This window comes from Mesoplodon mirus (genome assembly GCF_964341445.2).
Source record: "Mesoplodon mirus genome assembly, chromosome: 19".
Lineage (NCBI taxonomy): Eukaryota > Metazoa > Chordata > Mammalia > Artiodactyla > Ziphiidae > Mesoplodon > Mesoplodon mirus.
Genome location: NC_138995.1, coordinates 4,623,396 through 4,649,524, shown reverse-complemented (window position 1 = coordinate 4,649,524; position 26,129 = coordinate 4,623,396). Strand labels below are relative to the sequence as shown.

Sequence of the window (26,129 nt, the reverse complement as noted above, 5' to 3'; positions counted from 1 at the left end):
GGGGTTCCAAGAAAGGAAGACGGTTCCCCGAGAAAACACACCCCACCTGCAAGAGCCGGTATCTCCCAGTCCCCTACGCAGCCCCTACAGCCCAGCCTCGCCCATGGTCAGGACCTGGCATCATTTAATGATGCTGATCCGCTGTTTCCTCACCTGAAATCCAGGGGTGAGGACAGCTGTCCTGCTTACCTGACCCTGCAGCCAGAATCTATAAAGAAATCCATGAAGTTAAACCATCATAAAGAAACACCACGTTTCACTATCCTCCCAAACGTGTCTAGCAAAACGCTTATGGGAGGAGATGGAAGAAACACGCACAGCCCCTGGCGGGGCTCGGCGGCCTCCACACGGCAGCCGTCTGACCAGAACTTGTCATGGGCACTGCTGCTACCACGTGGGGCTTTGGTGGCCAAGACTTACCTTGAAACTGAGGTTGGACCTCCCAGGGGCAGGAAGCAAAGCCACCGAACACGTGGCCGTCATGGTCCTCGAGCAGCACCACGCAGGGCCCCCCATGTGTGATGCGCCCACAGAGCTGGGCGAAGCTGTGCCCGTGGAGTTCGGATGAGAACAGCAGGCGCCAGTGATGCCGCTGCTCCCTGGGCAGGTGGGAGTTGATGTAGATGACGGACAGGACATCCAGGATGCTCGCAAACTCCCGCTCCTGGTCGACTTGGCGCTCAGGGACCAGGGTGGCCAGATCGAGGGACGAGCACAGGAGGAGAAAGCCTTGGTGGATGACCACGCTCAGAAACGTGGCCACGTGGGGGGCCCTGAACACCCAGTCCTCAATCGTGGCTCGGTCACAGTCCAGCCGCTGAGGCCCCAGAAGCTTCTCACCGCCTAGGGGAGGAGAAAACAGTATTAGTGGGTGATGACATCACCTTTTATCTACTTACCTAAACCTGCTCTGTCCAGCGGAAGAGCCACGCATCGAGATGCACATTAAGTGTAAAATGCACACCCCATTTCAAAGGCTTGGCGTGAAAAAGAAAACGTAAAATATCTCATTTTTTTTTACATTGATTGCCCATGTTAAAGTATACTTTGGACATATTCTTTTTTGGTTTTTTTGCGGTACGCGGGCCTCTCACTGCTGTGGCCTCTCCCGTTGCGGAGCACAGGCTCCGGACGCGCAGGCTCAGCGGCCATGGCTCACGGGCCCAGCCGCTCCGCGGCATGTGGGATCTTCCCGGACCGGGGCACGAACCCGTGTCCCCTGCATCGGCAGGCGGACTCTCAACCACTGCGCCACCAGGGAAGCCCTGGACATATTCTTAAAATTAATTTTGCTTGTTTCTTTTTGGTATTTCCATGTGGTTACTGAAATATGTAAAATTTCGTATGTGGTTGGCTTTGGAGTTCACATTCTGTCTCTGTCGGACAGTGCTCATCTAAACAATTCAACATCGACACTCTTATCTTTTCTCTCTGCTCCAAGCTGCATTTCAGAGACACAGGAGACAGCTACACCCTCACCCCAGGGCCCCAAGACTCCCCAGCAATCCCTCCTGAGAGGGCTACACCAAAAGCCACTAGTCCTAACAAAATCATTTGGAAAGGATTTAGAAAGTGTGCTGTCCTCCAGCTACGGCAGGGTAGTGGTCGGTTACTTCCTGGGCACCCCTCTAGTTTATCTGGGGAGCACGGATTTCATTAACTACAAATTATACTTAATTGTTTCCGACCAGCACCCATCCTTCTGATCTCCATCTCTTACCTACTAAGAACAGAGGTGACATGGAGGTGATACCAAAAGACAAGCTATCAGTACTTCATTCATATATATATATATGTGTGTATATATATATGTGTGTATATATATGTGTATATGTGTGTATATGTGTGTATGTATATATGTGTATATATGTGTATATATGTGTGTATATACATATGTGTGTATGTATGCGTATATATGTGTATATATATGTATCTATATAACAGTATTATACAGTATATTGTCATTATTCTTTCCAAGTTCCAAATACCTCACTTAATTTTTCAAACTGTGTTTCAAAATCCAGCTTTATAATAAAACAGTAACACTTTTATAAAACGAATCTACTTTGCAGAGAGATTCACCACAAGGTATTTTTAAATCCCAAGTAAATTTAATTATATACTGTTTCTCAGCCAACAATAGCAGAATATATATTCTTCTCAAGTGTACCTGCAACATTCTCCAGAACAGACCATACGTTAGGCCATAAAACATGCCTCAATAAATTGAAAAGAACTGAAATCATGTAATGTATGTTCTTCAACCACAATGTAATGAAATTACCAATCAGTAACAAGGCAATTTGGGAATTTCACAAACACATAGAAATTAAAGAATATACCTCTAAACGACCAACAGGCCAAAGAAGAAATCACGAGGGAAGTTAGAAAATACTGAGATGGGGACTTCCCTGGTGGCACAGTGGATAAGATTCCACGCTCCCAATTCAGGGGACACGGGTTCAATCCCTGGTCAGGGAACTAGATCCCACATGCATGCCACAACTAAGAGTTCGCATGCCACAACTAAGGAGCCAGCGAGCCGCAACTAAGGAGCCCACCTGCCACAACTAAGACCCAGAACGACCACATAAATAAATAAATAATTTTTTTAAAAAAAGAAAGAAAGAAAAAACTGAGATGAATGAAAACAAAAACACGATATACCAAAACTTATGGGCTTCAGCTAAAGCAATGCTTAGAGGGAAATTTATAGTCATAAATGCCTATATGAAAAAGAAGAGAGATCTCAAATCAATAACCTAAACTTCTAACTTGAGAAATGAAAAAAAGAAAATCAAACTAGCAATCAGAATCAAGATCGTCAGTAGTAGGACATGGAACTCACCTCTTCCCACAAAAACATCAAGAATACATCTATGAATGCAATAATGCTCTCAGAAAACTAGCAGAAGACCTCAAACACCTCAAAGGACAAGAAAGATCTCCAAGCAACTGGGCAGGACAAAGGAAAAAAACAATAGAGGAAGTGGGACGAGACCTGTGCCCCTGCGGGGGTGGAGCTGAAGGAGAGGAGAGGTTCCCACACCCAGGGAAGCCTCACTGGTGGGGAGATCGGCCGGGACAGAAAGGGACCTTCAGAGGCTTGGAGGAGAGCACGGCAACCAGTTAGTGGCAGGCAGGACAGAGAGAGACCTACATGGACAGTTGTGCCACCGCCCTGTGTGCCCCAGCCTGAGACGCGCGTCCGCTGGTATGGGTGGGGGCTGGGTGCTGTCACACGGGGTTTAGAGGACAGACCCAGGGAGAGGACTGCTGTTGGCTGTGCGGAGACAGCCTGAAGGGGCCGGAGCGTGGGGCGCAGCAACCAGGAGTGTTTGCGGAAGAACCCCGGGCCGCCACAGAAGCGAAGCGCCATTGTTAAGTGGCATGCCAAGGTAGAGGCGGGGCTGCCATCGCAGCCTCTTTCCCCACCTGCCGGCTCCTGCCTATGCAGGCTCCAGGACAGGCTCCTGCCCAGGCAGGTCACACACCCCGGCCACCCCGGTCCCCTCCTGCCTGGGCAGGCTCATGTGCCCCAGCCACTGCCCTGGTGTCCCCAGAAGCAGACACCAGTGGGTTTCCCGTATGCAGAGCTGGGGCTAAAATCACAGCTGAGGCCCACAGGCTGTGTGACTTAGGAAGCAGAGCTGAAATCTCTCCCCACGGCTGCGTGAACCTTGGATTTATACCTCCACGGCCGACTTTGTAAATTCAGTGCCTGTGGAACATCCAGACAGACAACTGGTGCTCCCGCAGCTGGGACGGGTCTGGCATTAGCAGTTCTGGGCTTTGTGGGCACGTACACGCATGGGTTGGGCTGGGCCAGGGTCTGAGCTGCATCCATAAGCTCCCACAGTGGGTCCAGGTATGTAACTACTGCAGTCCTGGGACCTGACTTCAGTGGATCTGCGCTGGTGGCCTTGTGAAAACAAAGCCTGAGAGGCACCAGGGCGGACTGCCAGCACACCCACAGTTGAGGTGGGGCTGAGGGCAGTGCCAACAACAGTGGACTTTGTGAGCCCACACAGCAGGTGAAAGGTGACACGCTCACAGGTGAACAGCTCCAGCAGAGTAATACCCAGTGGCTCCTCTCCCAGTGGGAGCGCTCCAATCCTGCCTATTCTTGCAGTGCAGATCAGAAATGCAGCTAAGAAACAGAGCTGGGGGCTTCTACACCAACAACTAGAGAGCAGACCCTGCCCTGGACAGGGCAGTGATAACCACAGAGGGAAGAGGAGTCCCCACTCACTGTCCAGTGCAGGCTCTGGTCACTGCAACACCAGCCGCACCTCCTATCAAGGGGACAACAGCCAGCACACACTGAGGAAAGCGGCAGCAGGCATCCCTACTAAAAACAGCCCTTGCACCAAAAAAATATTAAACCCATGCAGGCTACACAGGGACACTCCCACATAAAAATAGCCCTCCAAGACCACAGTAGATAATTGTTTCTCCTAAACTCATAGAGCAAGAGAAATATAAGTAAAATGAAGAAGGAGAGGGACCACTCCCAATTAATATATCGAGAGAATTCCCCTAAAAGAACAAACAATGCAACAGGCCTCTTCAGTCTAATAGATACCAAGTTCAAAAAGGAGATAATGAAAATACTGAAGGAATTAAGAAGGGCTGTCGATAGAAATGCAGATTACTGTAAAAAGGAACTAGAAACTATAATGAGGAGTCAAGAAACATTAGAAGGTTCATTTGCTGAGACGAAAGCAGAACCAAAGGCTATGAATAGCAGAATAAATAATGCAGAAGAACGAATAAGTGATCTGGAAGATAGAGTAAAGGAAATCACCCAATCAGGACGTCAGACAGAAAGCCAAGTGAAAAAAATGAAAGCAATATAAGAGACCTATGGGAGAATACAAAGCCTGCCAATCTACACATAATAGGGATCCCAGAAGGAGAAGAAAGAGAAAAGGAGACTGAAAATGTATTTGAAGAAATTATGGCTAAAAACTTCCCAAAGCTAAAAAAAGGAAACAGATATCCAGATACAGGAAACACAGAGGGTCCTGAACAAAATAAACCCAAGAAGACCTACACCAAGACATATTATAATAAAAATGTCAAAAGTTAAACATAGGGCTTCCCTGGTGGCACAGTGGTTGAAAGTCCGCCTGCCAATGCAGGAGACACGGGTTCGTGCCCCGGTCCGGGAAGATCCCACATGCCACGGAACGACTGGGCCCGTGGGCCATGGCCGCTGGGCCTGCACATCCGGAGCCTGTACTCTGCAATGGGAGAGGCCACAACAGTGAGAGGCCCGCATACTGCAAAAAACAAAAAAAACAAAACAAACAAACAAAAAAAAAAAGTTAAACATAAAAAGAGGATTCTAAAGGCAGCAAGAGAAAAACACAGAGTTAATGACAACGGAACCCCCATAAGGCTATCAGCTGATTTCTCTACAGAAACATTGCAGGCCAGAAGGGAACAGCAAGATATATTCAAAGTCCTGAAAGGGAAATATCTGCAACCTAGGACACTCTACCTGGCAAGATTATCATTTAGAATAGAAGGAGAAAGAAAGAATTTCTCAGACAAGCGAAAACTAAAAAAATACAGCAATACTAAACCTATCCTAAAAGAAATATTGAAAGGTCTTCTCTAAATAGAAAAGTAGTAAGAATCTATAAGAAAGAGAAAATCACAATTATTTTTCTAGAATGTGTTTGAGCCTACGTGACTACCAGTCTAAAGCAAGTAGATAAAGGAAGGGGTTAACATACTTGAAAAACAGGGCAACCACAAATCAAAAACATACAACAGATTCACAAAAATCAAAAAGAAAAAACTATAAGCAAAATACAAAAGAAAAGCATCAAACCACAAAAGGAAAAACAAGAAGGGACAAAAGAATATAAAATCAACAGGAAAATAAGGTTTAAAATGGCAATAAATATATATCTATCAATAATTACCTTAATATCAATGGACTAAATGCTCCCATCAAAAGACACTGAGTGGCAGATTGGATAAAAAACAAGAGTCTACAATATGCTGCCTACAAGAGACCCACTTTAGGGCAAAGGACACATGTGTATTAAAAGTGAGGGGATGGAGAAAGATACTGCAGGCAAACGGAAATGAAAAGAAAGCAGGGGTTACAATACTCATATCAGACAAAAAAGACTTTAAAACAAAGGTTATAAAGAAAGATAAGGAAGGACACTATATAATAATAAAAGGATCAATACAAGGAGAGGATATTACATTTGTCAACATATATGCACCCAATATAGGAGCTCCCAAATACAGAAAACAAACAGACATAAAGGAAGAAACTGACAGGAATATAGTAATAGTAGGAGACTTTAACACCACACTCACATCAATGAACAGATCTTTGAGACAGAAAATCATTAAGGCAACAGAGGTCCCGAATCATACATTAGAACAGTTAGACTTAATTGATATCTTCAGGACATTACATCTTAAAAAAATACATTATTTTCAAGTGCACACAGAACATTTTCTAGGATTGACCACACACTTGGGCACAAAACAAGCCTCAACAAATTTAAGAGTATAGAAATTATTTCAAGCATCTTTTCTGACCACAACAGCATGAAACTAAAACTAAACCACAGAAAAGAAACGAGAAAAAAACAATTACATAGAGACTAAACATGCTACTAAAAAAACAATGGGTCAGGCTTCCCTGGTGGTGCAGTGGTTAAGAATGTGCCTTCCAATGCAGGGGACACACGGGTCTGAGCCCTGGTCCAGGAAGATCCCACATGCTGCAGAGCAGCTAAGCCCATGCACCACAACTACTGAGCCCACGTGCCACAACTGAAGCCCACGAGCCTAGAGCCCTGTTCCAAAACAAGAGAAGCCACCATAATGAGAAGCCCGTGCACTGCAACAAAGAGTAGCCCCCACTCACGACAACTAGAGAAAGCCCACATGCAGCAACGAAGACCCAATGCAGCCAAAAATTAAAATACTTTAAAAAAAAACCCCAATGGGTCAATGATGAAATCAGAGAAGAAATTAAAAACTACCTTGAGCAAGTGACAATGAAAACACAACCATACAAGAACTATGGGATGTAGCAAAAGCAGTTCTTAGAGGGTAGTTCATAGTGATACAGGCCTTCTTTAAGAAACAAATATCTTGGGACTTCCCTGGTGGTGCAGTGGTTGGGAGTCTGCCTACCAATGCAGGGGACACGGGTTCAAGCCCTGGTCCGGGAGGATCCCACATGCCGCAGAGCAACTAAGCCCGTGTACCACAACTACAGAGCCTGTGCACTAGAGCCCGTGAGCCACAACTACTGAGCCTGTGTGCCACAACTATTGAAGCCCGCGTGCCTAGAGCCTGTGCTCCGCAACAAAGAGAAGCCACTGCAATGAGAAACCTGCGCACTGCAACAAAGAGTAGCCCCTGCTCGCCGCAACTAGAGAAAGCCCGCGCACAGCAACGAAAACCCAGCATAGCCAAAACTAAATAAATAAATATATTTTTAAAAAAAGAAACAAATATCTGAAATAAACAACCTAAAACACTACCTAAAAAAATTAGAAAAAGAACAAACAAAACCTAAAGGAAAAGATAATAAAGCAAAGGAAACATAATAAAGATCAGAAACGAAATAAATAAAAGAGAGATTAAAAAACAAACCAAAAAATCAATAAAACCATAGTTTTATTTAAAATGAAGAGCTGTTTCTTTGAAAGGGTAAACAAAATTGACAAACCTTTGGCCAGGCTCACCAAAAAGAAGAGAGAGAAGACCCAAATAAACAAAATAAGAAATGAAATAAACAAAATAATAAATGAAATAAACAAAATAAGAAATGAAAGAAGAGAAATCACAACAGATACCACAGAAATACAAAAAACCATGAGTGAATACTATAAACAATTATATGCTAACAAATTTGACAACCTCCAAGAAATGGACAACTTTCTAGAAACATACAGCCCACCAAAACTGAATCACAAAGAAAGAGACAACTTAAACAGACCAATCACTAGAAAAGAAATCAAATCTGTTAAAAAAACAAACAAACAGCAAACAAAACAAAACCTGCCTAAAATAAGATTCCAGGACCATATGGCTTCACAGGCAAATTCTACCAAACATACAAAGAAGAACTTATACCGATCTTTCACAAATTCTTCAAAAACACTGAAGAGGAAGGAACACTCCCAAAGACATTCTATGAAGACACCGTCACCCTGATACCAAACGCAGACAAAGACACTAACAAAAAAGATAATTACAGGCCAATATCTTTGATGAATATAGATGCAAAAATTCTCAACGAATTATTAGCAAACCGAATCCAACAACACATTAAAAAAGTCATACAGGGCTTCCCTGGTGGCGCAGTGGTTGAGAGTCCGCCTGCCGATGCAGGGGACACGGGTTCGTGCCACAGTCCGGGAGGATCCCACATGCTGCAGAGCGGCTGGGCCCGTGAGCCATGGCCACTGAGCCTGCGTGTCCGGAGCCTGTGCTCCGCAACAGGAGAGGCCACAAGAGTGAGAGGCCCGCGTACCGCAAAAAAAAAAAAAAAAAAAAAAGACACATGTACCCCAGTGTTCATTGCAGCACCATTTACAATAGCCAGGACATGGAAACAACCTAAATGTCCATCGACAGATGAATGGATAAAGGAGATGTGGCAGATATATATAATGGAATATTACTCAGCCATAAAAAAGAATGAAATAATGCCATTTGCAGCAACATGGAGGGACCTAGAGATTATCGTACTAAGAAAGGTAAGTCAGAAAGAGAAAGACAAATACTATATATCACTTATATGTGGAATCTAAAATATGACACATATCTATGAAACAAAAACAGACTCACAGACATAGAGAATAGACTTGTGGTTGCCAAGGGTGAGGTGGGGGAGGGGAGGGAAGGATTGGGAGTTTGGGATTAGCAGATACAAACTGGTATATATAGGATGGATAAACAACAAGGTCCTACTGTATGGCACAGGCAACTATATTTAATATCCTGTGACAAACCATAATGGAAATGAATAATAATATAGGGACTTCCCTGGTGGTCCAGTGGTTAAGAATCCATCTTGCAATGCAGGGGACTCTGGTTCAATCCCTGGTCAGGGAACTAAGAACCCACATGCCGTGGGGCAACTAAGCCCATGCGCCACACCTACTGCGCCCATGCTCCACAACTAGAGAGAAGCCCGCACACTGCAATGAAAGATCCTGCATGCTGCAACTAAGACCTGATGCAGCCAAAAATAAATAAATATTTTTTTAAAAAAGAGTAAGAATGTATATATTCATATATATAAACTGAGTCACTTTGCTGTACAGCAGAAATTGACACATTGTAAATCAATTATACTTCAATAAAATTTTTTTTAAAAAAAGGAAAGAAAAACAAACTAAATCTAAAAGAAGCAGAAGAAAGAAATAAAAGACTTGGATGAAGATAAATGAAATAGAGATTAGACAACAGAGAAAACCCATAAAACCAAAAGTTGGCTCTTTGAAAATAACAAAAAGTGAACAAACCATTAGCTAGACTGACCAAGAAAAAAGGAGAAGAATCAAATGGCTAACATCAGAAATGAAAGTGGGGACATCACTACTGACCCTGCAGAAATAAGGATTATAAGGATATACTATGAATGACTGCCCACAATTAAATAATCTAAATAATCCTCCAAAGTTGGAAGACTCACATTTGCTGGTTCCAAAACTTTAGTACGAGCCTACAGTAATGGAGATGGCGTGATACCACTCTACAAGGCCAAAGTGTAAGGACTGAGGAAGGGCACTTGCCTTGAAGCTTCATCTCGGAGCACAGCTGAGCGGCCAGCACCTGCACCCTGGACAGGGAGCCTGGGGCTTGCTTCTGAGTCCAGCCTCTCAGCTCCTGTCTGTAGTTTAGCACGTGTGCCACAGAGCCAACCAGATCCTCTGTAAACTTGAAGACCGCAATTTTACCATTAATCGCATTTCCATTGTGACCTATGACCTACATCATATCAACATGGGGAAGGGTGTCTCATCTCTTTAAGGCCAACTGTGATGGACCACAATCTGAAACAGATGATGTAACTTGGGTAATTACTCATTTTTCTAATGATACCTTTGGCTGGTCTAGATTGCCAGTGCCTTTTTGTCCAGGAGTTCTGACCTCAACTAGTGACATGGTCTAGGTACCACCCCCTCTCCGGGTGGACTTGTGCACAATGCCTCCATCAGCTGCTTAATCGTCCTAGGTCCCCCACCAAAGGAAACCAAGGCTGCCTGGGATGGCTGCAAAGGGCCTGGTGGCCTCTTACCTTTTGGACCTCTCTTGCTTTCACTGGACCTTCTGTGGCAGAAATCATTTTCAGGATCACGAGACTTTTCTCCTCAGCATTTCCTTTCAACAGGTGGGACATGGACACTGTGAACTGCTCCCGGGAGATGCGCTCACTGGGCCCCTTGGTCTTCCCAGTCACGTCCACCCTCCGCATGCCCTCAAACAGTCTGGTGACCATCTCTGGGGGAAGAGCTTCCCCCACATGGCTCTGCGGGGACAGGTAGGTGAAAAGCTCAGACGGGGTGCCAGTCAAATGAGGCAGGATGATGGAAAAATAGCTAAGGGAGAAAGACCAACCACTGCTACCAGCACATAACCTTCCTAGATCCCCAAATGCACCATCTCTCCCCACCTAAGGGCATCATGACACCCCAGGACCCACACACCTAACGCATCCTGGCTTGTGGCTCATCTTGGCCATCAGACTCTTCGATCACCTGTTCCCATCCTGCCCTCCAGACTTCCCAGTCTCCCCAGACTGGCCGTGTCATTCCTGCCTCTGGCCATTGTCTGCTCTTCACTCTGCTCACAACATCTGCTCAATTCTAGATTCTAGTAGCTGTCATTTGCATGTCTAAATTTATTTCCATATGGAACATACGGTCTGTGTAGGGCTAAATTGGTGTCCTCTATATTATGGACTTCCAAATATATTAGCTAGCTTTAGCAATCCAAGTTCTTTGTGCTCAGTATGCACTGGAAAGGGGGGGAAAGGATAAATTGGGAGATTGGGAGTGACATATACATACTACCATATATAAAATAGATAACTAATAAGGTCCTACTGTATAGCACAGGGAACTACTCAAAACTCTGTAATGACCTATATGGGAATAGAAGCTAAAAAAGAGTAGATATATGTATATGTATAACTGAGTCGCTTTGCTGTATAGCAGAAACTAACACAACACTATAAATCAACTACACTCCAATAAAAATTTTAAAAAATTTTAACAATTTAGTTCTTGGGACTTCCCTGGCGGTCCAGTGGTTAAGACTCCACACTGCCAATGGAGGGGGCATGGGTTCCATCTCTGGTCAGGGAGCTAAGATCCTACATGCCATGCAGCACGGCCAAAAGATTTTTTTTAAAATCTAGTTTTTAATTGCCTTGCCAGTAACATTCTGTAAATATCCTTTTCTCTTTGACTCCAACATCAAATCTGATTTGGTCCAGGGATCACAAATACAGGGGGAGAGAAGGCAAACCATGAACTGAATCAGTGGGGTCTGAAAACGAACTCTCCTGTAACAACTTCCCACGTCTACACGGTGACAACATCGATATTCTGCATTTCTTATAAAGCAGTTTCCCACCCTCATTGCTCAAAAAGAGTATTCCTATTTCTGTCGGTGTTTCCAAAGTTCTACTGGAAGAGAAACCTCTAATTCGTTCCCAAAGGAACCTTTCTTTGGTTGCCAAGGTTTTCTGACCAACTTTTCACCCTATTTATCTTTTTTTTTTTTTGCTGCGTTGGGTCTTCGTTGCTGTGCGTGGGCTTTCTCTAGTTGCGGCGAGCGGGGGCTACTCTTTGTTGCGGTGCGCGGGCTTCTCATTGTGGTGGCTTCTCTTGTGGAGCACAGGCTCTAGGCACGCAGGCTTCAGTAGTTGTGGTGTGCAGGCTCAGTAGTTGTGGCTCACGAGCTGTAGAATGCAGGCTCAGTAGTTGTGGTGCATGGGCTTAGCTGCTCTGCGGCATGTGGGATCTTCCCGGACCAGGGCTCAAACCCGTGTCCCCTGCACTGGCAGGAGGATTCTGAACCACTGAGCCACCAGGGAAGCCCCACCCTATTTTTCTTGATAAACACGTGTGAACATTGTCACCAACTCAGCAGTTAAGTCCCTAAGTGGCCTGTCTTGTTCTGTCTGCTCCAGCTTAGTGGGCGACCCAGCAGACTGGGGTGCTTTTGGTCTAGTGGAGACACACACACACACACACACACACACACACAAAGCTGTGACCCCAGTCCTCCCTGGCCAGAGCCAGGCGTGGCTAAGAGCCCCATGGAACGGGGCCAAAAATGGGTAAATGGGCAGTTCTCACGCGTTGTCAGGTGAACCTTGACTCTGAAACTTCGTTATTTTGTTAGGAAAACCACACAATTCCTAGGACGTCAAACATTTACGAATCCTAAAGGCCAAGGTGGACTTGAAACTTTGCAGTTATTGGACCCACAAATACAGCAAAGGGCAGCCTGTCACTCTCGTCTGGAGGGAAACCAGGGACAGTGGTTCAAGAGACAGGAAGAGGCCAGCCCCTCTAGTCACCCTCAAGTGGGAAAAGTACCCAAAACACTGTGAAACAAAGGCTGAGCAGAGCAGCTGCAACACTGACCGCAGAACCCACAAAGCTGAAAATAGGTACTATCTGTCCCTTTCTAGAAAACACATGCCCCAGTGTTCCCACACCTGTCTCACAGGAACAGACAGCCGATTCTGGCCTGACCCCTCTCCAAACTAAACATGAACTTCTGACTGTTCCTCTTGCCTTCAGTGCCTGCAGAGAGAAGGATCTGGGCGAGGTACTGGGGCCAAGTTTCTCTGACGACAGAGCATCGAACAATCTGTCAATCTCGGCCTGCTCCTCAGGACGAAACCGCGAGGAGAAACTCTGCCCTGGGTGGCTCCCGTTATTCCCCATCTGTCCTGGTAGCTGGCAGGATTCTCTGCAGAAGGAAAGTTCACACCCAGTTAGGAGGGAAATCAAAATGTAATAATCATAGAAAATAAACATCGATAATTATATGGTGAAGGTAATCAATATTGACCTAAGTGCAAAATGCAGCTACAACACATCAGAGCTATGTAATGTTGTTTCAGTGTGGTAGAAATTAATGGTCAACACAAATAAAGTGGGAAAACCCAATTCTAATTCTTCTGACTGCCTGAGGCCTGATCATAATTGCCAACCAACAGTCGATTTCTCTTTTTTTTTTTTTTTTTTTTTTGCAGTACGCGGGCCTCTCACCGTTGTGGCCTCTCCCGTTGCGGAGCACAGGCTCCGGATGCGCAGGCTCAGCGGCCATGGCTCACAGGCCTAGCCGCTCCGCAGCATGTGGGATCTTCCCGGACTGGGACACGAACCCGTGTCCCCTGCATCGGCAGGCGGACTCTCAACCACTGCGCCACCAGGGAAGCCCATCAGCCGATTTCTTTATTCAAAAACAGTTTCTAAGCTAATGTAACTAAAATGTAGAAAAATCAGGATTTCAATCTAAATATTCATTTTTTAAAAGTCTGAGTTGAAAAAATAATCTATAAGGCTGGATGATCGTACATATTTAAATAAAATCAACACCCTGCAAGTATCACCTACAGAGCAGATGTGCTATTAGACATGTTTTTCCCTTTGTGATCCTGGCTCCACCTGGCTGGCTGTATGGTCTTGGGCAAGCAACCAAAACTCTCTGTGCCCCAGTTTCCTCGTTTGTAAAATGGGAATAATCACAGCCCAACCTCAGACGGCTGTGATCATGGTTGGCCAAAGCTGTGAGATCTGGACTTCCCTGGTGGCACAGTGGTTAAGAATCTGCCTGCCAATGCAGGGGACACAGGTTCGAGCCCTGGTAGGGGAAGATCCCACATGTCACCAAGCAACTAAGACCATGCGCCACAACTACTGAGCCTGCGCTCTAGAGCCCAGGAGCCACAACTACTGAGCCCGCATGCCACAACTGCTGAAGCCCGTGCACCTAGAGCCCATGCTCCACAAAAAGAGAAGCCACCACAATGAGAAGCCCGCACACCACAACGAACAGTAGCCCCCACTCACCGCTACTGGAGAAAGCCCGCATGAAGTGACGAAGACCCAATGCAGCCAAAAATAAATAAATAAAATTAATTTATTAAAAAATAAATAAGTAAATAACATACAAAGGAATTCCCATAATGTTATCAGCTGATTTTTCAGCAGAAACTCTGCAGGCCAGAAGGGAGTGTCAGGATATACTTAAAGTGATGAAAGAGAAAAACCTACAACCAAGATTACCCAGCAAGGATCTCATTCAGATTCAAGGGAGAAATCAAAAGCTTTTCAGACAAGCAAAAGCTAAGAGAATTCAGCACCACCAAACCAGCTCTACAACAAGTGCTAAAAAAACTTCTCTGGGGGGAAACACAAGAGAAGAAAAAGATCTACGAAAACAAACCCAAAACAATTAAGAAAATGGTCATAGGAACATACATATCAATAATAACCTTGAGTGTAAATGGATTAAATGCCCCAACCAAAAGATACAGACTGGCTGAATGGATACAAAAACAAGACCCAAATATATGCTGTCTACAAGAGAGCCACTTCAGACTTAGCGACACATACAGACTGAAGGTGAAAGGATAGAAAAGGATATTCCTTGCAAATGGAAATCAAAAGAAAGCTGGAGAAGCAATACTCATATCCAATAAAATAGACTTTAAAATAAAGACTGTTACAAGAGGTAAGGAGGGACACTACATAATGATCAAAGGATCAACCCAAGGAGAAGATATAACAATTATAAATGTTTATGCACCCAACACAGGAGCACCTCAATACATAAGGCAACTGCTAACAGCTATAAAAGAGGAAATTGATGGTAACACAATAATAGTAGGGGACTTTAACACGCCACTTACACCAATGGACAGATCATCCAAACAGAAAATAAATATGGAAACACAAGCTTTAAATGACACAATAGACCAGTTAGATTTAACTGATATTTATAGAACATTCTACCCAAAAGTGGCAGAATACACTTTCTTCTCAAGTGCACATGGAACATTCTCCAGGATAGATCACATCTTGGGTCACAAATCAAGCCTCAGAAAATTTAAGAAAGCTGAAATCATATCAAGCATCTTTCCTGACCACAACACTATGAGACTGGAAATCAATTACAAGAAAAAAAACTGTAAAAAAACACAAATACATGGAGACTAAACAGTGCGCTACTAAATAACCAAGAGATCACTGAAGAAATCATAGAAGGAATTAAAAAATATATAGAAACAAATGACAATGAAAACATGACGACCCAAAACCTATGGACATAGCAAAACCCAGTTCTAAGAGGGAAGTCTATAGCAATTCAATCTCACCTCAAGAAACAAGAAAAATCTCAAATAAACAATCTAACCCTACACGTAAAACAACTAAAGAAATAAGAACAAAGAAAACCCAAAGTCAGTAGAAGGAAAGAAATGATAAAAATCAGAGGAGAAATAAATGAAATAGAAACAGACAAAACAATAGCAAAGATCAATAAAACTAAAAGCTGGTTCTCTGAGAAGGTAAACAAAATTGATAAACCCTTAGCCAGACTCATCAAGAAAAAAAGGGAGAGGACGCAAATCAATAAAATTAGAAATGAAAAAGGAGAAATCACAATTGATACTGCACAAATACAAAGGATTATAAGAGATTACTACAAAGAACTATATGCCAATAAAATGGACAACCACAAAGAAATGGACAAATTCTTAGAAAGGTACAATTTTCCAAGACTGAACCAGGAAGAATTAGAAAATATATCCTAAAAAAATAAATATTTTTGATAAAAAATATACCTATCACAAGAAATGAAATTTTAACTGTAATTAAAAATCTTCCACCAAACAAAGGTCCAGGACCAGATGGCTTCAGAGGCAAATTCTATCAAACATTTAGAGTAGAGTTAACACCTATCCTTCTCAAACTCTTCCAAAACATTGCAGAGGGAGAAACAGTCCCAAATTCATTCTATGAAGCCACCTTCACCCTGACACCAAAACTAGGAAAAGATATCACAAAAAAAGAAAATTAGAGACCAGTATCACTAATGAATATAGATGCAAAAACCCTGAACAAAATACTAGCAAACAGAATCCAACAGCACATTAAAAGGATCATAAACTATGATTAAGTGGGATTTATCCCAGAGATGCAAAGATTCTTCAATATATGCAAATCAATCAATGTGATACACCACATTAACAAATTAAGGAATAAAAACCATATGATAATCTCAACAGATGCAGAAAAGGTTTTTGACAAAATTCAACACCCATTTATGATAAAAACTCTCCAGAAAATGGGCATAGAGGGAACCTACCTCAACATAATAAAGGCCATATATGACAGACCCACAGCAAACATCATACTCAATGGTGAGAAACTGAAAGCATTTCCTCTAAGATCAGGAAAAAGACAAGGATGTCCACTCTCTCCACTCTTATTCAACATAGTTTTGGAAGTCCTAGCCACGGCTATCAGAGAAGAAAAAGAAATAAAAGGAATACAAATTGGAAAAGAAGAAGTAAGACTGTCACTCTTTGCAGAGGACATGATACTATACACAGAAAATCCTAAAGATGCCACCAGAAAACTACTAGAAATAATCAATGAATTTGGTAAGGTTGCAAGATACAAAATTAATGCACAGAAATCTCTGGCATTCCTATACACCAACAACAAATAATCAGAAAGAGAAATTAAGGAAACAATCCCATTTACCATCTCAACAAAAATAAAATACCTCGGAATAAACTTGCCTAAAGAGGTGAAAGATTTGTACTCAGAAAACTATAAAACACTGATGAAAGAAATCAAAGATGACACAAACAGGGCTTCCCTAGTGGCACAGTGGTTCAGAGTCCACCTGTCGATGCAGGGGACACGGGTTCGTGCCCTGGTCCGGGAAGATCCCACATGCCGTGGAGCGGCTGGCCCCGTGAGCCATGGCTGCTGAGCCTGCGTGTCCGGAGCCTGTGCTCCGCAATGGGAGAGGCCACAACAGTGAGAGGCCCATGTACAGCAAAAAAAAAAAAAAAAAGACACAAATAGATGGAGAAATATACCATGTTCTTGGATTGAAAGAATCAATATTGTGAAAATGACTATACTACCCAAAGCAATCTACAGATTCAATGCAATCCTTATCAAACTACCAATGTAGAATGCCACTACAATTCGTATGGAAACAAAAAAGACCCCGAATAGCCAAAGCAATATTGAGAAAGAAAGAGTTGGAAGGATCAGGCTCCCCGACTTCAGACTATACCACAAAGCTACAGTAATCAAGACAGTATGGTACTGGCACAAAAACAGAAATATAGATCAATGGTACAGGACAGAATGCCCAGAAATAAACCCACACACATATGGGCACCTAATTTATGAAAAAGGAGGCAAGAACATACAATGTAGAAAAGACAGCCTCTTCAATAAGTGGTGCAGGGAAAATTGGACAGTTACATGTAAAATAATGAAATACACTCCCTACCACCATACACAAAAATAAACTCCAAATGGATTAAAGACCTAAATGTAAGGCCAGACACTATAAAACTCTTAGAGGAAAACATAGGAAAAACACTCTTTGGCATAAACCACAGCAAGATCATTTTTGACCCACCTCCTAGAGAAACGGAAATAAAAACAAAAATAAACAAATGGGACTTAATTAAACTTAAAAGCTTTTACACAGCAAAGGAAACCATAAACAAGACAAAAAGACAACTCTCAGAATGGGAGAAAATATTTGCAAATGAAACAACAGACAAAGGATTAATCTCCAAATATACAAACAGCTCATGGAGCTCAATATCAAAAAAACAAACAATCCAATTAAAAAATGAACGGAAGACCTAAAAAGACATTTCACCAAGGAAGACATACAGATGGCCAAGAGGCACATGAAAAGATGCTCAACATCACTAATTATTAGAGAAATGCAAATCAAAACTACAATGAGGTATCACCTCACGCCAGTCAGAATGGCTATTAACAAAAAATTTAGAAACAATAAATGCTGGAAAAGGTTTGGTGAAAAGGGAACCCTCCTGCACTGTCGGTGGGAACGTAAATTGATACAACCACTATGGAAAACAGTATGGAGGTTCCTTAAAAAACTAAAAATCGAACTACCATATGACCCAGCAATCCCACTACTGGGCATATACCCTGAGAAAACCATAATTCAAAAAGAGACATGTGCCACAGTGTTCACTGCAGCTCTATTTACAACAGCCAGGACGTGGAAGCAACCTAAGTGTCCATCGACAGATGAATGGATAAAGAAGATGTGGCACATAGATACAATGCAATATTACTCAGACATAAAAAGAAACGAAATTGAGATATTTGTAGTGAGGTGGATGGACCTAAAGTCTGTCATAGAGTGAAATAAGTCAGAAAGAGAAAAACAAACACTATATTCTAACGTGTATATATGGAATCTAAAAAAAAAAAAAGGTACTGATGAACCTAGTTGCAGGGCAGGAATAAAGAGGTAGACATAGAGAATGGACTTGAGGACACAGGGTGGGAGAGGGAAGCTGGGGCAAAGTGAGAGTAGCACTGACATATTTACATTACCGAATGTAAAACAGTTAGCTAGTGGGAAGCAGCAGCAAAGCACAGGGAGATCAGCTCGGTGCTCTGTGATGACCTAGAGGGGTGGGATAGGGAGGGTGGGAGGGAGGCTGAAGAGGGAGGGGATATGGGGACATATGTATGCATATGGCTGACTCGCTTTGGTGTACAACAGAAACTAACACAGTATTGTAAAGCGATTATACTCCAATAAAGATCTATTTATAAAAACAAAAGATAAAAAAAAATAAAGGAAACTCCAGGTACCAAAAAAAAAAAAAAGTGAACAATTCAGTGGCATTTGGGACATTCACAACATTGTGAGACCACCACCTTTACCTAGTTCTAAAACACTTCCATCACCCCAAAAGACACACCACACCCATTAGTGGTTATTCCCCATCCCCGATCCCTCAGCCCCTGGCAACCACTAATGCGCTTTCTCTGTGGATTTGCTTATTTCAAACATTTCATGTAAATGAAATCATCCAGTACACGGTCTTTGGGGTCTGGCTTTTTTCACTCAGCATAATGTTTTTTTTTGTTTTTTTTGTTTTACGGTACGTGGGCCTCTCACTGTTGTGGCCTCTCCCGTCGCGGAGCACAGGCTCCGGACGCACAGGCTCAGCAGCCATGGCTCACGGGCCCAGCCGCTCTGTGGCATGTGGGATCCTCCCAGACCGGGGCACGAACCCGTGTCCCCTGCATCGGCAAGCAGACTCTCAACCACTGCGCCACCATGGAAGCCCCCAGCATAATGTTTTAAAATTGCATCTGCATGGTAGCATGATCAGTGCTTCCTTCCTTTTTATGGCTGAATAATATTTATGGTATATGGAGATACCAGCTTTGGTTTATCCATTCATCTGCTGATGGGACATTTGGGCTGTTTCTATCCTTTGGGTGTTGTGAACAGTGCTGCTGTGAACATATGTGTACACGTACTTGTCTGAGTCCCTGCTTTCAAATTTGGAGGCAGCAGGTACTATACCTAGGAATGGAGTTGCTGGGTTGTATAATCTGATGTTCACTTTTTGAGGAATTGCCAAACTATTTTCTGTTTTACATTCCCAGCAGGAAAGCAGGAGGGTTCCAATTTCTCCATATCCTCTCTGACATTCTTGCTATTTTTCCATCTTTTTAATCCAGCCATTCTGGCAGGGGTGCCCATCTGCCCCAAACAGGAAGCCTCCAGTGGAGGGCTCCCTGGATGGGAGCTGTAGTGCACTTGCCAAGGCTGCTGGAAACGGATGCTTGTGCAGCCCAGTTTGGGGCTATCACTCACGGGCCACCTGATCTAAATGGTTCCAATTCTCAAGTTTTTCAGCAGTGTAAGAGCCAAGAAGGAAAACGTCCGGCCCTGGGCTCGAGGTCCAGCCTGCGTGAGGCTTCCTTCATGTCTAAGATACAGCGAGTGGTACCACCTGGTGCCTGGTCCCCTCCAGGGGGAACAGCCCAAGCGGCCATGCCAAGGCAGACCTGTCCTGTTTGTCAACTTTTCTAAGAGCCCCAAGAAACAACCTGACCATGTAGGGCTTGATGAGGAGACGAGTCATCATCATTTGATTGTTAAATACCTGCCACTTCTGGAAGAGAGCAGGAAAGACTGCCAAGCAAAGGCAGAAAGAAGGTACGAACATCGCTGATGCTGCAGTTAATTCAATATATTCTGCCAACTGCAAAGCCGTGCTCTTAGTATTAAGTGTCTGAAAGCAACGCCTAAGAGAAAGCACAATAGAAAATAGGTCGATGCCCCCTAGCTAAAGACAAGTGGAGTACGCGTGTGGTCAGAGCTGCATTTCCAACCCAAGGCAGTGAGGAAGCATGGGGTCTCGGTGAGAGCGTGAAGGGGAATGCTTTCTTGGAAAGTTCAGAGAAGGGGTTGGTGCCATTCAGTGACTGGGTAGCTTAATCCTTTTCATCAAGGATGCAGGAGGAACAGAGGAGGGCTAGCGTAATCATTAAGAAGGATGCTGCCCTGTTCTGTTGACCAGAAAGCAGGCTGCAGGTTATTCTGGAACCCCGCACAGTGCCTGATCTGTCTACACAGCATGATTTTGCTTTCACTTGGTTCCACCCCAGCTTTACTTCCATTAGTGATAAATCACGATAGCTTTAGTCAAAAGTATTTGTAGATTCATACCCTTCCAACCACGGAAATTCAAGATTCTCTCAAAATCTGTGTTAATTTATCAAGTCCCCAAAAGACCTGTCACACAACTCTCCCTGCGTCCCTACCTTGTTATCCTGCTGAAAGCCTGGAAATGGTACATGAATTTAAAGGTACCCTAGTGAAATCTGTTTCGTTCTCAGGGTCTTCCTAGCAAAGATCACCATGTTTTTTCACTTCATCTAGAAAACCTTAAGGTTTGTGACATGAGAAGGCCCCTGACTCACCTAAACTCTGGAAGAGATGACGGCCTTTTGAACACCTGGGGGGAAAGGTTTTTGAGATGTCAGCACAGCTTCATATCAGAGCTGGACCCTCCAGGCCGGCTGACAGCCGTGCCCACCCAGGTGGGCTCCCAAGGCCAACCTGGCAGATGCGTGTGGTCCCCTCGGAACGTCAGATACCAGTCTCTGCAGACAGTTCCCTCCTGCCCGTTGTCTGGCTCAGAGGACCCTCATGTCCACCTCTGCACCCCTCACCATCTACTCAGCCTCAGGTTCCAAGACTACCCGGCCTTCTTGACTTTCCCAAAACCGACTGCTGCCTTAACTGACGTGGACTCAGGTCCCTCCTGACTCACTCTGCTTGCGCTGCACCCACACCTGCATGCCTGACTCAGCCACCGTAGAATCTGAATGCCATTAAAGAGACCGCTGCACGGCCACCTGGCCAGCACCTGAGCCAGCCTGGCACACGCAGGCATGCGGACGTGCCAGTCCAACGGCTGTGTTGTTCCCCGCCCACCCCTCGGGTGGACGGCCTGTTCTCTCACCACCTCATGAGGTCCCGTGTGCTAACTCCAGGAGGGCGGCCTTGCCTGGGTCCCTCACGTTCGGGCCCCACGGGACTCACTCCCAGACCCCAGGCACTCAGGGCCCCTTGGATCAGTGCCACTCACTCCACCACCCGTGACCAGTCCCCTGCCCACCTCTGTACCCCATGGCCCACCAGGCCTGGGCCACCAGGGAGAGCTGACAGCAAGGACGGGGGCTCCATCTAAATGACGCACCTCAAACTCCCCACATCCTGGGAAAACATCCTTCCTTAGCACCCTGGCCTTCCTGACATCAGCACATGCATCTAATTCCTTCAACAGATAACAAACTCAGTGTCTCCTAGGCCAGGCCCCGTCAGAGGGAGAGCAGACAGAAGCCTCAGAAAGGCCCAGGGCCTGCAGGAGCGGCCCGTCCAGCAAATGCTGCGGGGATCGGCAGGGATGGGGCGAGAGTGGAAAATGTCCCAAAGGACATGTTCTGGCTGGGTTTCCCGGCACCCACAGGTGGTTCACCCAGGAAGCAGGGCAGTGCACACAAAGGTGCAGCGTGAAACCGACATCGTCCAGGCGAGGTCTGGTGTGCGGAGGGGGCCAGAGGGGGCTACGGAGCAAGGTGGCCTCGTCTGCCTGTACCCAGCCCCTCCCTTGCAGCCCATCCCAGCCCCCTCCTCTGTCCCACCGGAAACAGGCTCCTCCACTGTCGTCTGGAAACAGCAGCCTGGCCTCCTCAGGGTCCAAATGCCTGCGAGAAAGGACCAGAGCTGGGCGAGGCGCCCACAGGGAGGACCGGAGGGCAGAAGCCCATCGGCATGCGGTAGGCTCAGGGCGGCACCTGGAAGAGATGCCAGGGAAGGCCCAGAAGCAGGGCGGCTGGCAACACTGGTTTTTCCTCCTGGAGGGAGAACTGCTACACCCTGAAGCAGGAGCCACAGGCCTGGGGTCAACAAAAGGTGGAAGAAAGGGCAGCCTCTCAGACCACGCCCCAGGCCCGGCCCACCATGCTCGGTGTCCGCAGGGCACTGCTAAGAGGACACATCTTCAGACAGCTCCAAGGACACCCCGCTCCTGTTAAAGAGCTCCACAAGGCAGGATAAAGTAATGATACAGCGTCCCCAAGTTCATCTAGCCTAGACTCCATCGTTTTGTCAGGCCTGAAATCTCTCTAATCAAATTTGGGGAGGAACTGAAGGCCTTTGATGCATCCTTACTTCTCCCCAGATGCATATTCCTGAACTTTCTCTCAGTCCCTGGCAATGGTTTTCTCATGGGACTGTCCTGGGTGCACCTCGATATGTGCCACAGGCTTTTTTTTTTTCCGGGCAAGCTGTGCATAAAACAACCCAACGCTGGCCTGAGTCTCCTGCAGGTTTACGTACATCACGTTCTCTTTCAAGAGGACGCACCTCAGTGTTCCTTTAAGATTGCTAACCCCAGTGGTTCTCAACTGGGGGCGGTTTTGTTTGCCGGGGGACAGCTGGCAATGTCGTCTGGTTGTCACAACCAGGGAGAGGGGTGCTGCTGGCATCTAGTGGATAACAACCAGGGGTGCTGCTAGATGCAGGGCCGTGGGGCAGAGTGGGAGGGTGGGCACTGAAGTGCGCTGGTATCCAGATGGTGTAAGCAAAGACGCACACATCCGAATTCAAGCTCTGACTCTGGTCGGTGTTACGACTGAGGGCAAGTTATGAAGCCGTTTCCAACCCTAGTAAAACAGGGAAAGTGCCACCAGCCCTGTAATGAGGGGGAAAGGATTAAATGAGGCAGCATAGGGCATTTATCAATAATTCGGCTTTCTGGAGGCCAGAGGAGGAGACACATGAGCCCAAGGCAGCAGAAGGTTTCTTGCCTTGGAACAAGACAAACAGCCCAGCTTGCAAGGAACAAACTCCCCAGGGCTAGGGAGGGAGCCAGGAGCTGTTTTTCTGCAGAATGGGCCGCAGTTACTGCTGGCATCCTAGCATGGCTCAGACACCTCTTTTCAGAGCCTCTCTGAGGACTCCTGTCCTCGAGGGACACCCTGGACTCTCCACCTCCAAGGGGCCACTGTCCTGGGAGCAGCAATCTGGCCCTCAGTACGCCCCTTCTGGGAAGACTCCCAGCCCCTCATCTGCTTCAAGCTTTGTTTACATCCCAGAATCGGCAGCCCTTCTGCAAAGGGTCAGCTTGAGCCTGGGCCAGCCGCCAGCTGTGCAGAGTCCCTGCTAGCCAGAAGGTGACCTGTCCCGCTCCTGCCCTATGCTGGCTTCCCTCCCTCCAGGGAGCCCCAGTGGCTCATCTGCAGGGTGCCAGCCTAGGAGCACTTCTCTCCCCTCTGCCCTGAATTTAGCCATCACTTCCACTCTCCGGGGACAAAGTGAGTAGGCTGTGGTCATTAGAGAGACCGCCCCAGCCCGGCACACACTCCAGTACAGCCCCCTGCCTCGCCTCCTCCGCCGATGCTCCCCAGTTCCTCCTGCGTCCCTACAGCTCCCTCTCGCTTTCCCTTCTGACAGCGGGCCTCCACCCTGAGAACCCTCGGGTAAGAATCTGCCGGAACCCTCTGATCTCAACCACACGGGAAGCAGAATGTGAGGAGTGATTCTGTGCTCCAACTGACCACGCGGGGAGACTTCCTCCCTCGCAGCTGTCCCCCCCACCACTCCCCACCCCGCCGCAGGGCAGAGAGGCACGGGCTGCCAGGGAGGGGCAGGGCCCAGCTCCACTCTGGCACCATTCGCTCCCAGGACCAGGGTCATCGCCCCCACCCCTAAGCTGGCCAGGCTGCCCCTCCAGGCCTCCTGACCAACGACCTTCCCCCTCCCACACCCCCACCCGCTCACCGAGACCCTCGCCCTCCGCCCCAGAGCCGACCTGACCTGCCGTTCCGGTTGCAGTCCACAGGTGTTCCTCTAGAGCAGTCCACCCCGTTGCCAGACGACGGCGCTGACGGACGGCTATCTGCCCCAATCGCAGAAGCTGAAGTCTAGGGGGCGGAGCCTTATAAAGAATTCAGCCAATGGATATGCACCTCATGGGGAGCGGGCCGGCGCAGGAGGGTGAGGGCGGGGCCGTGGGCGGGGCCGGCCGCAGGAAGGAAGGAGGTGGGATTCCTGGGGCGCCGCAGTGGGAGGAGCTGGAAAAGACGCTGGAGGCGGAACTGCTAAAGAGAGTGGCTGAGGGTTCATGGGAGGAGCCAGGGAGGAGTACCTGGGGAGGGAGGGGTTGTCTGGCCTCGGGTAAAGTAGCTGGGCTTTGGGAGCACAGGGTGTGGCCGGGATGAGGACGGAGCTGGGAGAGAGGAGAGCGGGCCTAAGGGAGACCCAGCGAGAGACGAGAGAGGCAGGTAACCCAGCCTCGGGACCCTCCACTACTGAGGCCTCCATGGATTAAGACCCAGGCAACCCTCCTCTGGCACCCCTCCCCCTCCCCCAACCAATCTGGGCGCAGCCTCGCATCCCAGGGCCCGGGCTCCTGCCTGCCCCCCACCCCCGCTTCTGGTCCTCCGCAGCCCAGCCCCCCTCTCTTCCTGGGAGCCCTCACTTCTGTCTTGGTTCTCTGACCCCCAGTCCTTTCCAGTGGCATTTCAACGTGCTTAAGTCTATCCAGTCTTGATAAATAAACTCACCTAGACCCTCAGGCCTTCTCCAGCTTCTCCCACCCCATCCCCAACCCCTCGACCCCAGCTTCACTCCAAAATGTCTCAGGACTGTTGTCCGGATTTATAAACCTTCCATTCGTTCCCCAAACCACTGAAACCTGGCCCCAGGGGCTCTGTCACTAGATCCATGGGGCACTTTCAGTCCTTACATGCAGGGGTTCACAATCAGCATTCCTGCCTTATTCAAACTCTCCTTCCTGGGCATCTAGGTCACTCGGCCCTGGCTTTTCTCCCCTCCCTCCCTGGTAGTTTTCACTCTACGCATCCTCCCTGAGATTAATTCCTTCCTCCTGACTGTCTTCCTGGTGACTTCACTTCCCACCTGTCTGCTCTGCTGACCCCCAAACCTGCACGTCCACCTGGTGGTCTAGACTGCACTCTGACCCCTAACGCCCATCAGGCTGCATCTCAAACTCAGCCCAGCCAAACCCAAACTCTTCCCTCCAAAACTGCATCTCCTATTTACCTCCTTCCTGAGGGCCGGCCACCACCTTCCAGGCCCAAGTCAGAGAACTGGAACCATCCTGGATGCTTCCTCCACCTTCTCTCCCCATGTTCCATTACTTACTCAATCTGTTTCACCTCCAAGATCTGGCCTGCATCCACCCACTTCCCTCCATGTCCCCAGGGCCCCCTGTCTGGGCCAGACCCCAATAACAGCCTCCTTCCCTCCTCCAACCCATCTCCCAGCCAGAGCCAATGGAACAGTTAGCACAGAAATCCTTATCCTGCCCCCAAGACTGAGAAATGGCATCATAGGATCAAGCAGAGTAACAGACACAGATAAAACCAGCTGCTGGGTTTTGCTGTCCTCAAGTTCACAAGGAACAACATTTCTCAAGGACACTCAGCTGCAGCTGTAAAGTGTCATAACAACCCCCTTTTTTGTGTAGT

The 26,129-nt window shown here is 46.6% G+C and overlaps 1 protein-coding gene across 1 annotated transcript in view; it reads right to left on the bottom strand.

The window, feature by feature from the left end:
* The window catches only part of MEAK7 (MTOR associated protein, eak-7 homolog), a 40,253-nt gene extending 15,171 nt beyond the window's left edge, over nt 1–25,082 (bottom strand). Inside the window, exons 1-5 of the mRNA XM_082606146.1 lie at nt 24,454–25,082; nt 12,810–12,987; nt 10,298–10,528; nt 9,792–9,936; nt 421–843 (exon numbers count right to left, since the gene is read on the bottom strand). Of these exons, the coding sequence (XP_082462272.1) occupies nt 421–843; nt 9,792–9,936; nt 10,298–10,528; nt 12,810–12,962 (952 nt within the window). The 5' untranslated portion in view covers nt 12,963–12,987; nt 24,454–25,082. The remainder of the gene's footprint in view (nt 1–420; nt 844–9,791; nt 9,937–10,297; nt 10,529–12,809; nt 12,988–24,453) is intronic.
* Between the last annotated feature and the right edge of the window lie 1,047 nt (nt 25,083–26,129).